This window comes from Leuciscus leuciscus, assembly GCF_965113295.1.
Source record: "Leuciscus leuciscus genome assembly, chromosome: 19".
In the NCBI taxonomy this organism is placed as follows: Eukaryota; Metazoa; Chordata; class Actinopteri; order Cypriniformes; family Leuciscidae; genus Leuciscus; species Leuciscus leuciscus.
Genome location: NC_138743.1, coordinates 35,956,738 through 35,971,271, shown reverse-complemented (window position 1 = coordinate 35,971,271; position 14,534 = coordinate 35,956,738). Strand labels below are relative to the sequence as shown.

Below are 14,534 nucleotides of genomic sequence, written 5' to 3'. Positions count from 1 at the left end.
ATGATGGAAAGTTAATATAATACAAAGTGTTAAAAACATTTATATTTTTAATATATATAAATTATATATATTAAAAAACTTTCACAATGCTGATGATCATTAAAACGTGTAATCACAGTCTATGAAAAAGGTTCATTTGGATCAAGGTTCAAACTTTATTGTCTTATAGTGACGTATTCGCAGAACTTCTGCGTTATTTGCAAATAAAATTTCAAAACTGAGAAGAAAGAAGACACTCTGCCTTATTAATCCCTAATGCCAATAGCTCTCATTTACATTATTCCACTATTAAGTTTAGAAATGTATTTCGTTTTGCATTTAGAGAACGTGCCAAATCATTATGCCTTGCGTCACCCTGATAATGCGCTCGTGCTGTCCTCCTGCTGGCCGCGCAGAGCAGAGCGAGTCTACCGCGATCTAGAGTTGCCAAGCCCGAAAATGCACACAAATGTGCTCATAATACGGCTGAAGACATGACCGTGCGGAATGAATGACGCAGTGCTGAGCCGTTAAGAGCGTTACGGGAGTAACGGGACATGTCTGGTGACGTCTCGGTTCTGGAAGTGGTGTCGGTCGTGGGAAGGGCGTTGTGCGCAGGCGCGGCGCTGACAGCCGCACTCTACCTGATCCGCAGAGTGTGTTCGGTAATGGCGTGGAAATCCGGAGGAGCGAGCCATGCGGAGCTCGTCAACAACCTCCGCAGTGAGTCCAACCCGTCTTGCGGGATCAAAAGAGCAAAAGCAGTCATGCTCGCCGCTTAGTAACGGGGGTTTGTTGACTTCAGTGCGGTGAGGGAAAGTGCGTTTCTGTGTGAACTAGCATTGCGCTGCATCTGAGGGGAAAGTGCGCTGTGCGCGTGAGGATAGCATGGGATGACTTCATCTCGCCGTTGTTCGTGCGTGTGTGTACTGTTATTTCAGACAAGCACACGACAGCTGTTTAACACTTAGGATGTGCTTCAGTGCTCTTCATTGTGTTAGCTAGCTGCTAGCAGTCTAATATGTGTTCGTCACTCAGCAAACCACATGCAAATCGTCAGCTCTGTTTATATAATGGCTGTGATAAATGTGTTAACGTTATGCCTCATTTCGGTTCATATTTTGCAACAAACATATCTTGTGGGTTTTCTTCACATTGGTCACATAGTTGCACCCTTTGGCGTTTATCTCTTGAATCTAGAATTTACTCGTTCCTGCAGGTATATTTAGTTTGTATACAATAAGAAAGCAAGAAACAGTTATTGTACAAATGTTTCGTCGTTTAATGCTCGCATGTGCAGTTTTTAATAGAGGAGTCGTTCAGTGGGCGTGGCACACCACGTGTCACTGTATGATGACGTCACCCAGTTTAGTACTTTGAGCTTTAATATTAATGCTGCGTAAAAATAAATAAATATTAATGCTGCGTTTATTAGCCACACGACATGCCTTATGTAATGTTTAGTTCTCCTGAAATCAAAAATATGATTTTGTTTTATAAATGTATTCTTTTGGCTCAATCTCTGTGAATGCATCTAATCCATGCATTTAATTAGTATTTTTAAGTAACTAATCTAACAGTTGACCATTGGCCAGAGAGACTAATAATACTCATTTGGCATGTAACCCGTCCTCCTGAACTCCTGGCTTTATTCTGAGGTCAAGTGGTCAGTGTGCTATATTTAGTGGTGCTTGCTAATTCAAGTATCTGTTACTGTCGCTGATACTTAGGGTTTGTGATTTGAACAAACTCCTAGTCCTGAGAATTAAACTTGGGACTTGTCCTACAATGCAAGTCGATTGTTTCTCTCACCATTATGTGCTGGAACATGTTTAATTCTTGGTTGCACCGTGCAGTTTGTGTAATTTATTAAGGTCACTTGGATTAAAAAGGTATTTCTAGGTACGAACAGTAAAGAACAGTTTCCGGTTCTACTTCCCCTTGAGCCTTAGGCCTAAATATATCATTTTCACCCCCATTGGACTTTTCCCAATAGTTAGCCTGGCACAACTACATTTTGTCTCTGAAAAAAGTTATTTAAGTTATATATTAAAAGGTCTCAGAACTTCCGTCTGTGAGTGTAAATGTGTAGTATTTACTATATTAAAATAGGCATAGACTGTTATTAATAGTAAGTTTTGAATACCAGCGTAGGATTGCTGGCATGCCGCAAAGGTTTTGTTGCTCCAGTATTTCCGATACCATTAGTAAATGACTGAGATCAGATTAAGAACTTTCTTCCGTTGAACACAAAAGGAGATATTTTGAAGAATGTTGTTCACACAATCACCAAGTGTTGTGAAGCTGCAAATGAGTCCCATTGGAAATCTCTTGAAAAAAGCTTGTACATTATACATACACAATTAAACGGGTATAAACCTGTACGAAACCTATATAACCTATATGAATGTGTTTGTGTTTTTTTTGTCCAGAGAATGGGATCATTAAATCGGACCGTGTATATGAAGTTATGTTGGCCACAGACCGTGCTCATTTCTCCAGATGTAATCCATATATGGACTCGCCACAATCTATAGGTAAGTTCCAGTCCAGACAGAGTTATCATTTTGTTGACACCATGTTATCTACAGCTTTATTGCTCTCATTAAAGTCTACACTTCTAGCGCCCAATGTGGCCAAAGTGCATTCAGACTCATTTTCCATTGATGAAACACCTGGTTTCTGTTTTTGCTGCTACGCACATCTAATTCAGCCTATTAATTTTCTCTGTCTGTCTGAAATAAAGGGCCTGTTTACACACTACATGTGTTTTTTCTGATTGGATAGCTACTGTATCTGGGGCCGTATTCACAAAGCATTTTATCTAGAGTTCTCCTAAATAGCAGTTAATGTTCTTAGGTAAAAGTTGCCTCTTAAAACCTATTCACAAAGCTGCTGAGACCAACTTTACTATGGAATAGAGAGAAGTCGTCTTAAGCTAAGAGAAAGGGCGGGGTTGATCTCGTTGCTATGGATGATGTCATCTCGGTTACTAAGGTGTCACAGCACATTTCGTATGTCGGAAGGAGGGGCTTGATTGAAAAGCAGACTGGGGAGAGAGGAGCTGTAATAATGTCAAATATGTGAAAATAATGAATTTTTTTGAACAATCAAGCCTGAAAACATATTCTAGTACACCCCAAACACAGAATCAAGTCTTCTTAAAAGGGCATAATAGGTCCCCTTTAATAAAGATGATTGTGTGTTGATGTCTTCAAGCTGTTATAAAACAATGTGATGTCTGTCCTTTCCATTGTCGACACACTGAGTGAGTTTACATGCACGCTCTTAACCAAGCCCACAACGCACGTGATCATGTGAACATGTTAACCCGTTTTCCTCTATCGGAGGAAGGTCGTGAACGCATAGACTGATCGCCACAGCTGGACTCTTGGCCCTTACTTCGATTTCGCCCAGCATGTAAACGCATTAACCTGCTTTCTGTCAGCTTATTGAAGTGCGCGTGTGTGTGATGTGTGACAGGAACGCGTCCTTACTGTGGATTTAAGTGGTAAGCTATATTTGAAAATTGCTGTTTGAAATTTGGTCGGACCGACACAACAACTAACGTGTAGCCAATCAGCATTAGTATGACTGTGGAGAGAGAACGAGCAAGAGGGAGATCTGAAGAAAGACTAGAAAGAGAGATGGCCGAGAGACATTACAAAAGAGAAAAGCTCAGAAGAAATCATGGGAAAATGAAGGGTTATGATCAGGAAGGAGCTTTAGGACCCGTGTTAATATTAGCAAAGCTGTCTAGCGCTGGAGAGAGAGAAGCAGGAAGGCCTGAAAACAGATTCGCTCCACATGTGAGTAACACTGGGTTTGAGGGTCATTTGTCTGGAGCTGCTGTGCTGTTGGCAACTAACAACCAACTCTTGTTTGTATATACTCGTGTGTCTATGTCCATTTTTTCGTGCTTCCTTCTCGTTTGTTCATCATCTTCGCTTTATTTTTCGTAAAGCATTATTTTGTTGCACTTCTGCTTCGATAAATAGACATCCACTCTTGCGTTGCGTGTGTAACGGAGGCCAGCTAGTGAGAGTTGTGCAGGCTGACGACTGCTAGAGAACGCTGTGTTTACTGTTTAGTGTCCTTATTAGGCAGATAGGATTGGAGGGTGAGCTTTGGAGGCGGAGCAATGAAGAGAAGGGCGTGTTTGTTTGGGTTCATTTCAAATATCAACAATGTTCAGCAATGACTTTGAGAAATATCATACTGCACCTTTAAGTGCAGAGACAGACAGAGCGAGTGTGTTGCAGTAAGGGAGGAGGAGATATATTGCACACTCACTCTTTCTTGATCACACTCTTTCCTTGAAATCTCGTGCTGAAGCAGAAGTAGAAGCGTTACAGTCAAAATGCAGCATCTGTGACTGCATGAGAGGATAATATAGCCGTAGGTCTCCCGCTGACATGCTGCAATACTCTTCTACAGTTTTTAATGCTTTATTTAACTTCACAACCAACATAACAAATGAAATACTCAGAGTCAGATACGCAAATTATTATGTCGTGACTCGTGACGTCACCACGGGGAAATAACCTGATTTGTTAACGACGTGGTTGTCGGGTTATTGATTTGCAATTTGCATGTGTACCCTGACGACAGGTTGATTCAATAAGCTGATGTACGTTATCAGAGTACTGGTGTGCATGTAAGCGTGCTCAGTGTTAGTCTGGTGATTCTGCTGATGTGTTTTCTTTTTGGCATGAAGGTCTGTTTTGTAATTTCGTACAGGTTACCAAGCAACAATCAGTGCACCTCATATGGTAAGTTAAACTGCTGTTGTGAGTTCTCATGATCTGTAATAGCCGTGGTTGGCCTGTTTGAGGTGCTGACGAACCCTCATCTGTGTGCTGCAGCACGCATACGCTCTCGAGCTTCTCCACGATCACCTGTATGAGGGAGCAAAGGCTCTGGATGTGGGATCCGGCTCGGGAATCCTGTCCGTCTGCTTCGCCAGAATGGTGAGTCGCTTCACTTCCTATTGCAAACATGGGGTTGCTTAGGATTTTCACTTTTTCCGTTAAATTAATTGTAATGGAATAGAATGCAAACAATCATAGCATATAAATTAGCTTTCTATATTAGAACAGTTAAAGTGTGTGTGTGTGTGTGTGTGTGTGTGTGTGTGTGGTACAGAGGACCAAACCTGCTGAAAGAAATGAACACATGGAGAGACCTAAAATTATTCCATTTTCAGAGAATTAAGTTCTGAGTTCTTTTTATTGACGACTTAAAAAATACAATTATTTACTCCTACAATTATATATTATTGCATTCTTTATTCTTTCATTTATTTATTCTTGTTGGTTTTAGTCCTTTTTATTTTCCATTTTACTTTCATTTTGCTATGTTTATTATTACAAGTACATACAAATAAATATAAATGCATACAAATAAATACATATTTGTGTATGTAGTTCCTGAACCGTGTTTTTGTTTTTTCTACACGTGATACAATAGCAAAAACATAACAAAATGATGGAGGGTTGCAGAGTCAGAGTTTTTCTTCGCTTCAGGAGGCATTTATTATTGCTGCTTGTCCACTTGTTGGAATGCCTCTCCATATTTAGTGGTATAAAATTAGCCTGAGTAACTAACAGCTACAACAGGTTTACATATGGACGCTGGTGACTCTTCTTTTTTGGGTTTGTTCATCATGTTTGTCTGTCTAGATCTTTTTTATTTTTTAGTAGTTCCTTTAAAGTTCCTGCAGTGGGAAAGGGATTCATGTAAAAATGAATAAATGTAATAATTCTGCTATTAGATATGGATGAATATTGTGTATGTATTTCATGCCTACATGTATTTACTTCTGGCAGTTTGGAGACCCATAGAATGTGTGCATTACAGCGGATGTGTTGTGGTGTGTTACAGGTCGGGCCGACGGGGAAGGTGATTGGCATTGATCATATAAAGGAGCTGGTGGAAGATTCAGAAACTAATGTAAAGAAGGACGACCCTAGTTTGATCACTTCAGGGAGAATCAGACTCCTCGGTTTGTCCACATCTTTGGTCTCTCAATTGTTTTTGGCTGTTTTACATCATGTTCTTCTTTATAATGTGTTCATTTTTTAGATATGCAGAAAAATGTAATTTCTGACTGATTATGATTGGCCAACAGTTTTTTTTTTTTCTGTTTAAGTTCATTTAATATTATAACCTAGTTTAAACATCAGAAGCAAACATGCATTTTAGTCTGAGACTAGACTTAAGCCTGGTCTGTGAAACCAGCTCTACAGCTGCGACTGTACGTGTACTGAACTGATCAAACACAGGGCTTTTTGTATGTAGACGTGAATGAATACATGTATTGGCAGACCAGGGAAAAAACAACCACTAATAAGCACAGATATGAATGTATTCTGGAAATAAGACCAAAAAAATACTCCCAATTTTGGACAAAATGAGACCAAACGTTTGTCTGAAAGTTCGAAATTGAATTGAAAAATTAAAATTGAAATTTAACTGAGAAAATTGAAATACTTGTAGCTAGGAAAGAAATGAATCACTTTTTTATTAACATTTTCTTTATTTTTTTTTATATTTTCATAAATCCATTTCTCAGATTTTCTCTCATAGTCATTGCAATTGGCAAAAAAGTGTGGGACTAGTTATTTATTCTTGTCCTTTAGCAGTGTGTTATATTCAGAGGGAGGCAGTACACTATAGGGACAGAACAGAACTGTTAAATGGGCTCAGCTGTGGTTTTGTGTAATAGTGTGTGTGTGTGTGTGTGTGTGTGTGTGCAGTTGGAGATGGAAGAATGGGCCTTCCAGAAGAAGCACCTTATGACGCCATACATGTCGGAGCCGCAGCTCCCACAGTGCCACAAGCAGTATGTTTCCTTTAAATCACAAACACACTTTGATACCAAGACATCGTTGCACCTTAAGCAGGAACTTTAAAGGAATAAATCACCCAGATATTAAAATTCTGTCATCATTTATTCACCCGGCATCTGAGACATGTTCTGGATTTGTATGTCTTTTTCCATCTTTGGAACACAATTTTATTAACAAAACTTCCACTTCCAAAAATATTTTCGTTTGTGGTCCCCAGAAAAAAAGGATGTTATGCAGGTTTGGAGAATTATTATCAAGCTGAATAATTAGTGTTCATTTTTGGGTGAACTATCCCTTTAAGGTCTAGCGTATGCCAACAACGTTCTAAACGCGAGTTTATTTCTGTTTGAAGTCAGTGGGTTTCTGTCTTGTTCTGTGTGGAAGAATTGAAAGAAAACACATCCATGTCGTTATTCCACTCCGAAATAAAAAAAGAAAGAAATTATATTGTGCATCATGGAAGTAAAGCCTTGTTTGAGACCATTAAGATTTCCAGCTTTGTGACTTCTATTTTTTTTTTTTTACGTATTTCCACAAAATGTCCATTTTGTAACACCTCCAGACATTTGACTTTTTTTGTAATTCCCATTAGTGGAGGGTTGAATGAGGACACAAACCAAACTGATTTGCAGTACACCCCAAAGTTCTGTGCTCAAGGGTTGATGAAGTGATGTGCAGAAAAAGGTCTGTGGCTTTCCAGTGCTGATCGGTCAATCCTCACTTGAATCTGGAGAAGCAGAGACCGAGAGAATACACCATATTAGCATTTGCTGCAGTGGAGAACCAACTCTTTCTTTCTTATGCTCTGCTTATATTCCCTCTTCTTAATGAAGCACAGGTGTGGGCGATCAGCACTGGCTCCTGGCTTCTGATCAATGACAGGGCGACGCTGAAGTGCACTCGGGATACTCGTCACACAAGTGCCCTGTCCAAATACCCACACTTGCGGTCTTTTGCACTTGACCATTTGTGTACTTGCATGACGTATTTCCTGTATTCGACCCAAGTGTTCAAGTAGACATAAAGACTGCAAATGTGTGTAGAACTTTTACGCACACAATGGGACACACTTATAGTGTTTACAGAGCTTTATTTTATTTTCAATATTTTGCATTTTAAAATAAACTTCTAAATGTCTGTTCAGTAGTCGCTATGTAACTAACAGAAGATAAAATGTTAAAATTGTGGTGCCGCTAATTAAGTGATAAAAAAGCAGTGTATGTGTGCAAATGTTGTACAAAACACACATACAAGTTATCTTTGCTCCAATAAAATGTGCAACACTTTTACTACCAGATGTAATATCTAATTCATTTAAATAAAAGTGGAATGTCTTCCTCGACATCACGCGATTTCGGGGTAAGCGAGTTCCCGAACATAGTGCATGATGGGATACGCTTAGCCTCGCGCCCCTCCTGTCGTACACACGCGCTCTCAAGTGGCCAAGACCACAAGTGTGGGTATTTGGACACCGCAATTATACTAAAGACTTTCAATATAGAAAGACGATGCACTCGTATTACTGTGAATGGGAGAAACTACACAAGTTCCTTCTTCTAAATAAAAGTCATCGCATCACTGCTTGATTTGAAATGAACTTGATTTCAAATATGAAATTTAATCATAAGCTTGGTGAACAGATTTGGAGAATGTTGTGTTTCCCCATTCAAAGAGATTCAAGAGTTGCACTTGCGTGACTGAAACAGCTGCGCGAGTGGCGTTTCAAAGATGGCCGCTGAGTCGAATTACTTGTATGAAAAGGACTTTGCTAATATTCAGTAGTGATTCTCATTAGTTTTCCATCAGTGTCATGCGTATATTTCTTTCTTATGATTTTAGGGTGAAGTATGACGTGTTCTTGAGAGGGCTGTGTGTGTGTGTGTGTGTGTGTGTGTGTGTGTTGCAGTTGTTGGACCAGCTGAAGCCAGGCGGGCGTCTGATCCTGCCCGTCGGCCCCGCAGGAGGGAACCAGATGCTGGAGCAGTACGACAAGCTGGAGGATGGCAGTACCAAAATGAAGCCACTGATGGGCGTGATCTACGTGCCTTTAACAGACAAAGACAAGCAGTGGTCAAGGTGGAAGTGACTTCTGTCCTCTGTCCCCTCTCTCTTCTAGGGCACAGGTGAAGCGTGTGGTCCGGGGCAGCAGACAGAGTGTTTGCCGCTTGACCTCTGTCTTGCTGCTCCATACCATGATGAACAGCTGCACAGTTTTCTTTCTTTTTTTTTTTACTTTAACCCTCCAGCCTGATTTGACCTTAAACCTTAATATTATAATGTTTTAAATAACTGCAGGAATGGGCTTGAGTTTGCTTTCTGAATGATGAGACGTGAAAGCATGAACAACTCAAAACCTGTTTAGACTTGGCGTTATGGCTTTGTTCACTCTGGTGGCTCAAGTCTGGTGAGGGTTTTGTAGTCTGAACAGCAAAACACACTGTGACATCTTTTATTAAATATAGTATTGGCAGCTTTAACACTTTAACCCAACCATGACATCAATTAAAACTCAATGCCTCGAAAGTCATTCCTGAAATCAGTTTGATTTTAACTGAATTGATTACAGTGTACAATTTGAGAGGATAGTTATTGACCCTAGCACAATAGCTAATTTAGCCTTCAAATTTACACCCTGTTAGACAACTGCCATTGTGACGTGTGTCCTGTCTAATCTACAGTAGAAGTGAATGTGGAAAATAATGCATCCTTTGTTACATGATGCAAATGCAGTGGAAAAATGCATCCGAACTGACCATTTCAGGCCTACATCATTATCATGTACAAGTGCACTGTCTGAATCCTATAGAGTGATGCAGGTGTGACGTCACTTTCTAACCACCCTCGACAAAAACCCAATAGGATTTTCCCATAGGCTTTTGGATTATCGCTAAAAACAAGCTCTGTGATCAACAGAAGTTTATGATACTTGCACGTTTTGTCCATCAAGATCATTATCATGGATGAACACAACTTTTATGAATTTTGAAGCCTAAATGCAGTCGCCAGAAGTAAAAAGCTAAAGGTAGGCTATAAACTACACCACGGTCTCACGAATTCAACGTCACCATCACTAAGCTTCCGACAACTCTTTCAGTTGAAGAGAGCATGTTCCCAGAACGCTGGAGTTAGAGTAGTTTGCATATCGAGGCTGTAAAGATGGACTGAGTTTACATGTTCAGTGTGATGACGTGTAATCTCCTCGACAGCCTCTAGTCCCATTTAGACACTTGTTAGCAACCGCCTTTTTCAAGACACGTAACAGCTTCAAAACGTCACGAGTGGGGTAACACTGATGTATGTTATGTTGTAGAATAAACCTTGAAAGTGTCTTGAGCTTGTGTTCACCACAGACCTTATTTCAGCCATTTAAACTAAACCCGTTCAAAAAAACCATTGACTTCGGGACGATGGAACCGGAAGTGCTCAAATGCAACTCGCTTCAGCGTTTTGGCCTACTAAAGTGATGTCATGCCTGCACCACTCTGTCATCAGAGGCAAAGTGCAGACTATCAGTCCTAAAGATCGGATTTGAAAAACGAATTGCTTGCAGTTTGAACACAGCCTATACTTTGCTGAAACACATTTTTGCATGAGTTGTGTGTATACAGTATGCACATATACAGGCCAAAAGTGTGGACACATTACTATTTTTAATGTTTTTTTAAAGAAGTCTCTTCTGCTCATCAAGCCTGCATTTATTTGATCAAAAATACAGAAAAAAAATTTATATTGTGATATATTATTACAATTTAAAATAATTGGTTTTCAATTTATTATACTTTAAATGATCATTTATTTCTGTGATGCAAAGCTGAATTTTCAGGATCATTACTCCAGTCTATCACATGATCCTTTAGAAATCATTCTAATATTCTGATTTATTATGAGTGTTGGACACAGTTCTGCTGCCTAATATATTTGATGAATAAAAGGTTAAAAAGAACTGCATTTATTCAAAATAAAAAAATATTTTCTAATATAAATCTTCTTTACTATCACTTTTTATCAATTTAACACATCCTTGCTGAATAAAAGTATTGATTTATTTCAAAAAAAGAAAGAAAAAAATGACTGACCCCAAATGACTGACCAGTAGTGTATATTGTTACAAAAGATTTATATTTTTAAAACATTTGCTTCTTTTTTTTAAAATTTTCTTTAATTTTCTTATATGATTTACTTTTTTTTTCCATCAAAGTATCTGTATTTGTATTTTTTCATACAAAAGTATCACAGGTTATGAAAAAATATTAAGCAGCAGAACTGTTTAACTTTGATAATGAATCATCATATTAGAATGATTTCTAAAGGATCATGTGATAGACTGGAGTAATGATCCTGAAAATTCAGCTTTGATCACAGAAATAAATGATAATTTAAAGTAATTATTTTAAATTGTAATAATATATCACAATATTACATTTTTTTTCTGTATTTTTGATCAAATAAATGCAGGCTTGATGAGCAGAAGAAACTTGAAGAAGAAAATGTCCAAACTTTTGGCCTGTACTGTATGAGTGCTGATGTTTTGTGTATCTTTGATGTCCATAGTAACTTTATTTTCTCTGTTTTTTTGTTTTGTTTTTATAGGGATGAACTTTGAAAGGATGACCTGGCAATACACATCACACTACATGCGCGCGCACACACACACACACACACACACACACGCACACACACACACGCACACACACACACGCATCCAAATGGACTTCACTGAGGAGAGCATTTATAAATGCTCAATTTCCATAACCTTTACAGTCTGACGGTCATGAAAGATGGATGTATTGATCAGATTCTTTTATTTAAAAAGGAGAAGAAGTGGAATTGGGCTTGTGCTGAGATTTTCATGCCTGCAGTTTGAGAATTGCGTGAATGCAGTTTTTTTTTTGGTTGTTTTTCTTTTTGATTCTTGTGATGACTTCAGTATTACATCTCAGCGTATTGTAAACACAACACAGGGTTGGCCGTTGTGCTGAATCCAGCCTGTTATTAAAACATAATTCACTGCTATATAATGTGCAATTCACTCTACAAATCCATTTCAATAGTAGCGGCTTATGTTTTCAGCTGAAGCATGTGCTGCCCAGGCAGAATAAACCACTGGATAACTCTGTCTAAAGATGCTAAGGGTTGAGCGAGGAGCCACGAGAGGCCATGTTAGAAGGGTTTTACTACGGTTATGGGATGTTCTGTGGTCTGACACAAAGCAAACCTCTTTAAGCGTGGTCAAACCAGTGTAACACAGTCTCGATTGGCTTAGTGTGGGATAATGTGCGGTCAGCTGGTCATTATAGCAGAATAAACCTTAGACATGAAGCAGGACGATTATTCCTGGACGCTTACCAAATAAATAAATGGACATGAAGTATTGAAAGTTGAAATTAGCTTAATTTGTGTGAAGAAAGTGCAGAATATGAGAAATTGGTTATCTGGATCAATTATTAACTTTAGCGTCATCACTAAAACATGTTCGAATCACCGAGTGCTGCCATTATTCAATCACAATCAGGTATTCCAGACAACAGAATGTGCAAATTGTGTTTATAGAGGCAGCAGCAATACTGTAAAAGACACCAATGTTCAATAAATAGCGACATTTATGAATAATTATAACAATGTAAAAAGAAAAGCAACTCTTCTGTCTGGTAATGTAGTCCATTAGCTATATGACTTTAAGCTGTTCACGGTTGCCAAGCAACAGCGCAACATTAATATAGACTGGTCAGCGTTCAGGTGTGCGTTCATGGGAGTGTTTTAACGGGCATTTGTAAAAAAAAAAATATATATATATTCTAATCAGACTTTACAGTCTGAACTAGTTTACATGTATAAGTTAAAATTGTAGAAATCAACATCAGAGCGCAAAGGGGTAGTTCACCCGAAATAACTATTTTGTCATGATTTATTTTCTGTTCTGTGAAACAATAAGGAGATGCTTTTCCACGTGATGGAAGAGGGTGATGTTTTATACTATTAAAGGGACAGTTCACCCAGAAATGAAAATTCTGTCATCATTTACTCTCCCTCAAGTTGTTCCAAACCTGTATGATCAACACCAGGGGACTAAATGATGACGGAACTTTCATTTCTGGGTGAACTGTCCCTTTAAGCTTTTAAAAGTTTGTGTTAAATTCAAGATTGCAGCCTTAAGTCATACCAAATTTGATGTTGTTGAACCCAAACAACACTGATTCTCTCATGCTCTTGGCAAGTGTGATACACGTGATACTCGAGGGTCTTCGGAAGACTTGGATTATAGTGCATGATTTGTATGGGTTGCTTTTGTGGTACTTTTTCAGGGTTTCTGCAGGTTTTATGAAGGTACAAATAAGACCACGTAGAGGACATCAATATGTTCTCTAAATGAAAAACTCAATGCGTTCTGTAAGCAACACTCCAGAGTTTGAAAATACAACTTCCTAAAGATATCCATCACTTTTTAATTCATTTTACAAAGCAGAAATAGCTTGAATCGCTCTTCTCCCAGCCACTAGAATATATAAATATCTGTGACTGTACCTTCTGATCACACGGCACTAAAGGGATGCTCTTCATCCGCATAATTGTCTTGTTTTCCAGAACAAATGTCTAAAGATTTTTAAATCAAGATACATTTACTGGAGTTTGATAATGACAACAAAAAAAAATATTAAATTGATCAAAATTAAGTGAGTTTATGATTAAAACTAGAACAAATATCTGCCAATCAAAGGGATATTTCATAACTCATTGAGAGATATTTGTTCTTGTTTTAAGCATTTGCATCTCAAGTAATTGTATCAAAGATGTTTAGATATTTATATTGGAAGACAGGACTGAGGAAGATATTTAGTTTTTGCAATGCATGCAACATTTAATGCGATGACCTTTAGCTCTAATTTAAGGCCTGCTTTTGTGTACGGGTGAGTTAAGGCCCGCAGAAACCCTGGTCTTTGTCCTTTGAGCTTGCCAGCAATAATCACTATGGAAAATCACCGGAAGCTTGAACATTCTGCCTAACATCTCATTGTGAATTTCACAGAAGCAAGAAAATCAGCAGGTTTGGTTTGATATGAGCAGAGTTTGGTGCACAGGTGTAGCGATGCTTATGTGCTTCACATCACTGCAGAACTCAAAATAAGCTGGTCTCTGTTATCTATCGTGTGCAGCAAGTCGAGTCCCACTCAGATCCACTCTTGCATACCGGATTGAGCTAAACCTTCAGTGGTCATTTTGATTGTAAGCGGTTTTCAATGCCAATTCTCTGTGCATGTTTGTGTGTTACCTGCACGCACAAACAGTGCTTTAACGAATAAACTCGCTGCTAAGCAATGATCGGTTCAGTCTCGGCTCTTCTTTCACACAGTCTTAGCGCTGATACCTTCTAGCGTTGATGATGCTACTTCATCTGACCCATTGTGATTCCGTTTTCAAGGCTTCACATGTTCCTTCAGGGTGTGTTGAACCTGAACAGTTGGGATCCAGAAATGAAATCCCATTTGTTTTCTCCATAGAGAAGTAGAATTTTAATTATATCATATAAAGTTTCAAGAAATCGAGAATCATTTTGTCTCATGTCCATATGTTTACAATGGCCAAACAATATGTTTCACTCATTTAAAGTGCTTATTCATTTCTCAACGATTACACTGGACAGAGACCTCATTCTTGGACACTTCAAAATTAATGAAAAATCAATATTCTTTGACATCCTCGTCCCTG

The 14,534-nt window shown here is 38.6% G+C and overlaps 1 protein-coding gene across 3 annotated transcripts; it reads left to right on the top strand.

The window, feature by feature from the left end:
- Nucleotides 1–395: 395 nt before the first annotated feature.
- pcmt (protein-L-isoaspartate (D-aspartate) O-methyltransferase) lies at nt 396–14,147 on the top strand. 3 transcript variants are annotated; one of them, XR_014200293.1, is made up of 9 exons: nt 399–702; nt 2,412–2,516; nt 4,720–4,751; nt 4,845–4,949; nt 5,863–5,983; nt 6,738–6,823; nt 8,737–8,906; nt 11,421–12,705; nt 13,546–14,147. XR_014200293.1 is itself a non-coding variant. In XM_082148009.1 (8 exons), exons 1-7 carry the CDS (start codon nt 537–539, stop codon nt 8,914–8,916), a joined length of 795 nt encoding a protein of 264 aa, XP_082004135.1. In that variant the 5' UTR covers nt 396–536; the 3' UTR covers nt 8,917–8,953; nt 11,421–14,147. The 3 variants fall into 3 exon arrangements, 2 of the variants coding, with proteins under 2 accessions (XP_082004135.1, XP_082004134.1); XM_082148009.1 differs by having other exon boundaries at nt 396–702; nt 8,737–8,953; nt 11,421–14,147; XM_082148008.1 differs by having other exon boundaries at nt 11,421–14,147.
- The last annotated feature ends 387 nt before the right edge of the window (nt 14,148–14,534 follow it).

What these genes read in the sequence shown, in the direction of transcription:
- pcmt (XM_082148008.1), top strand. Translation starts at nt 537, where the DNA reads ATGTCTGGTGACGTCTCGGTTCTGGAAGTGGTGTCGGTCGTGGGAAGG. An exon ending in GCTCGTCAACAACCTCCGCA is followed by an intron (nt 703 to 2,411) that starts GTGAGTCCAACC and finishes TTTTTTGTCCAG; the next exon opens with AGAATGGGATCATTAAATCG. An exon ending in CCGTCTGCTTCGCCAGAATG is followed by an intron (nt 4,950 to 5,862) that starts GTGAGTCGCTTC and finishes GGTGTGTTACAG; the next exon opens with GTCGGGCCGACGGGGAAGGT.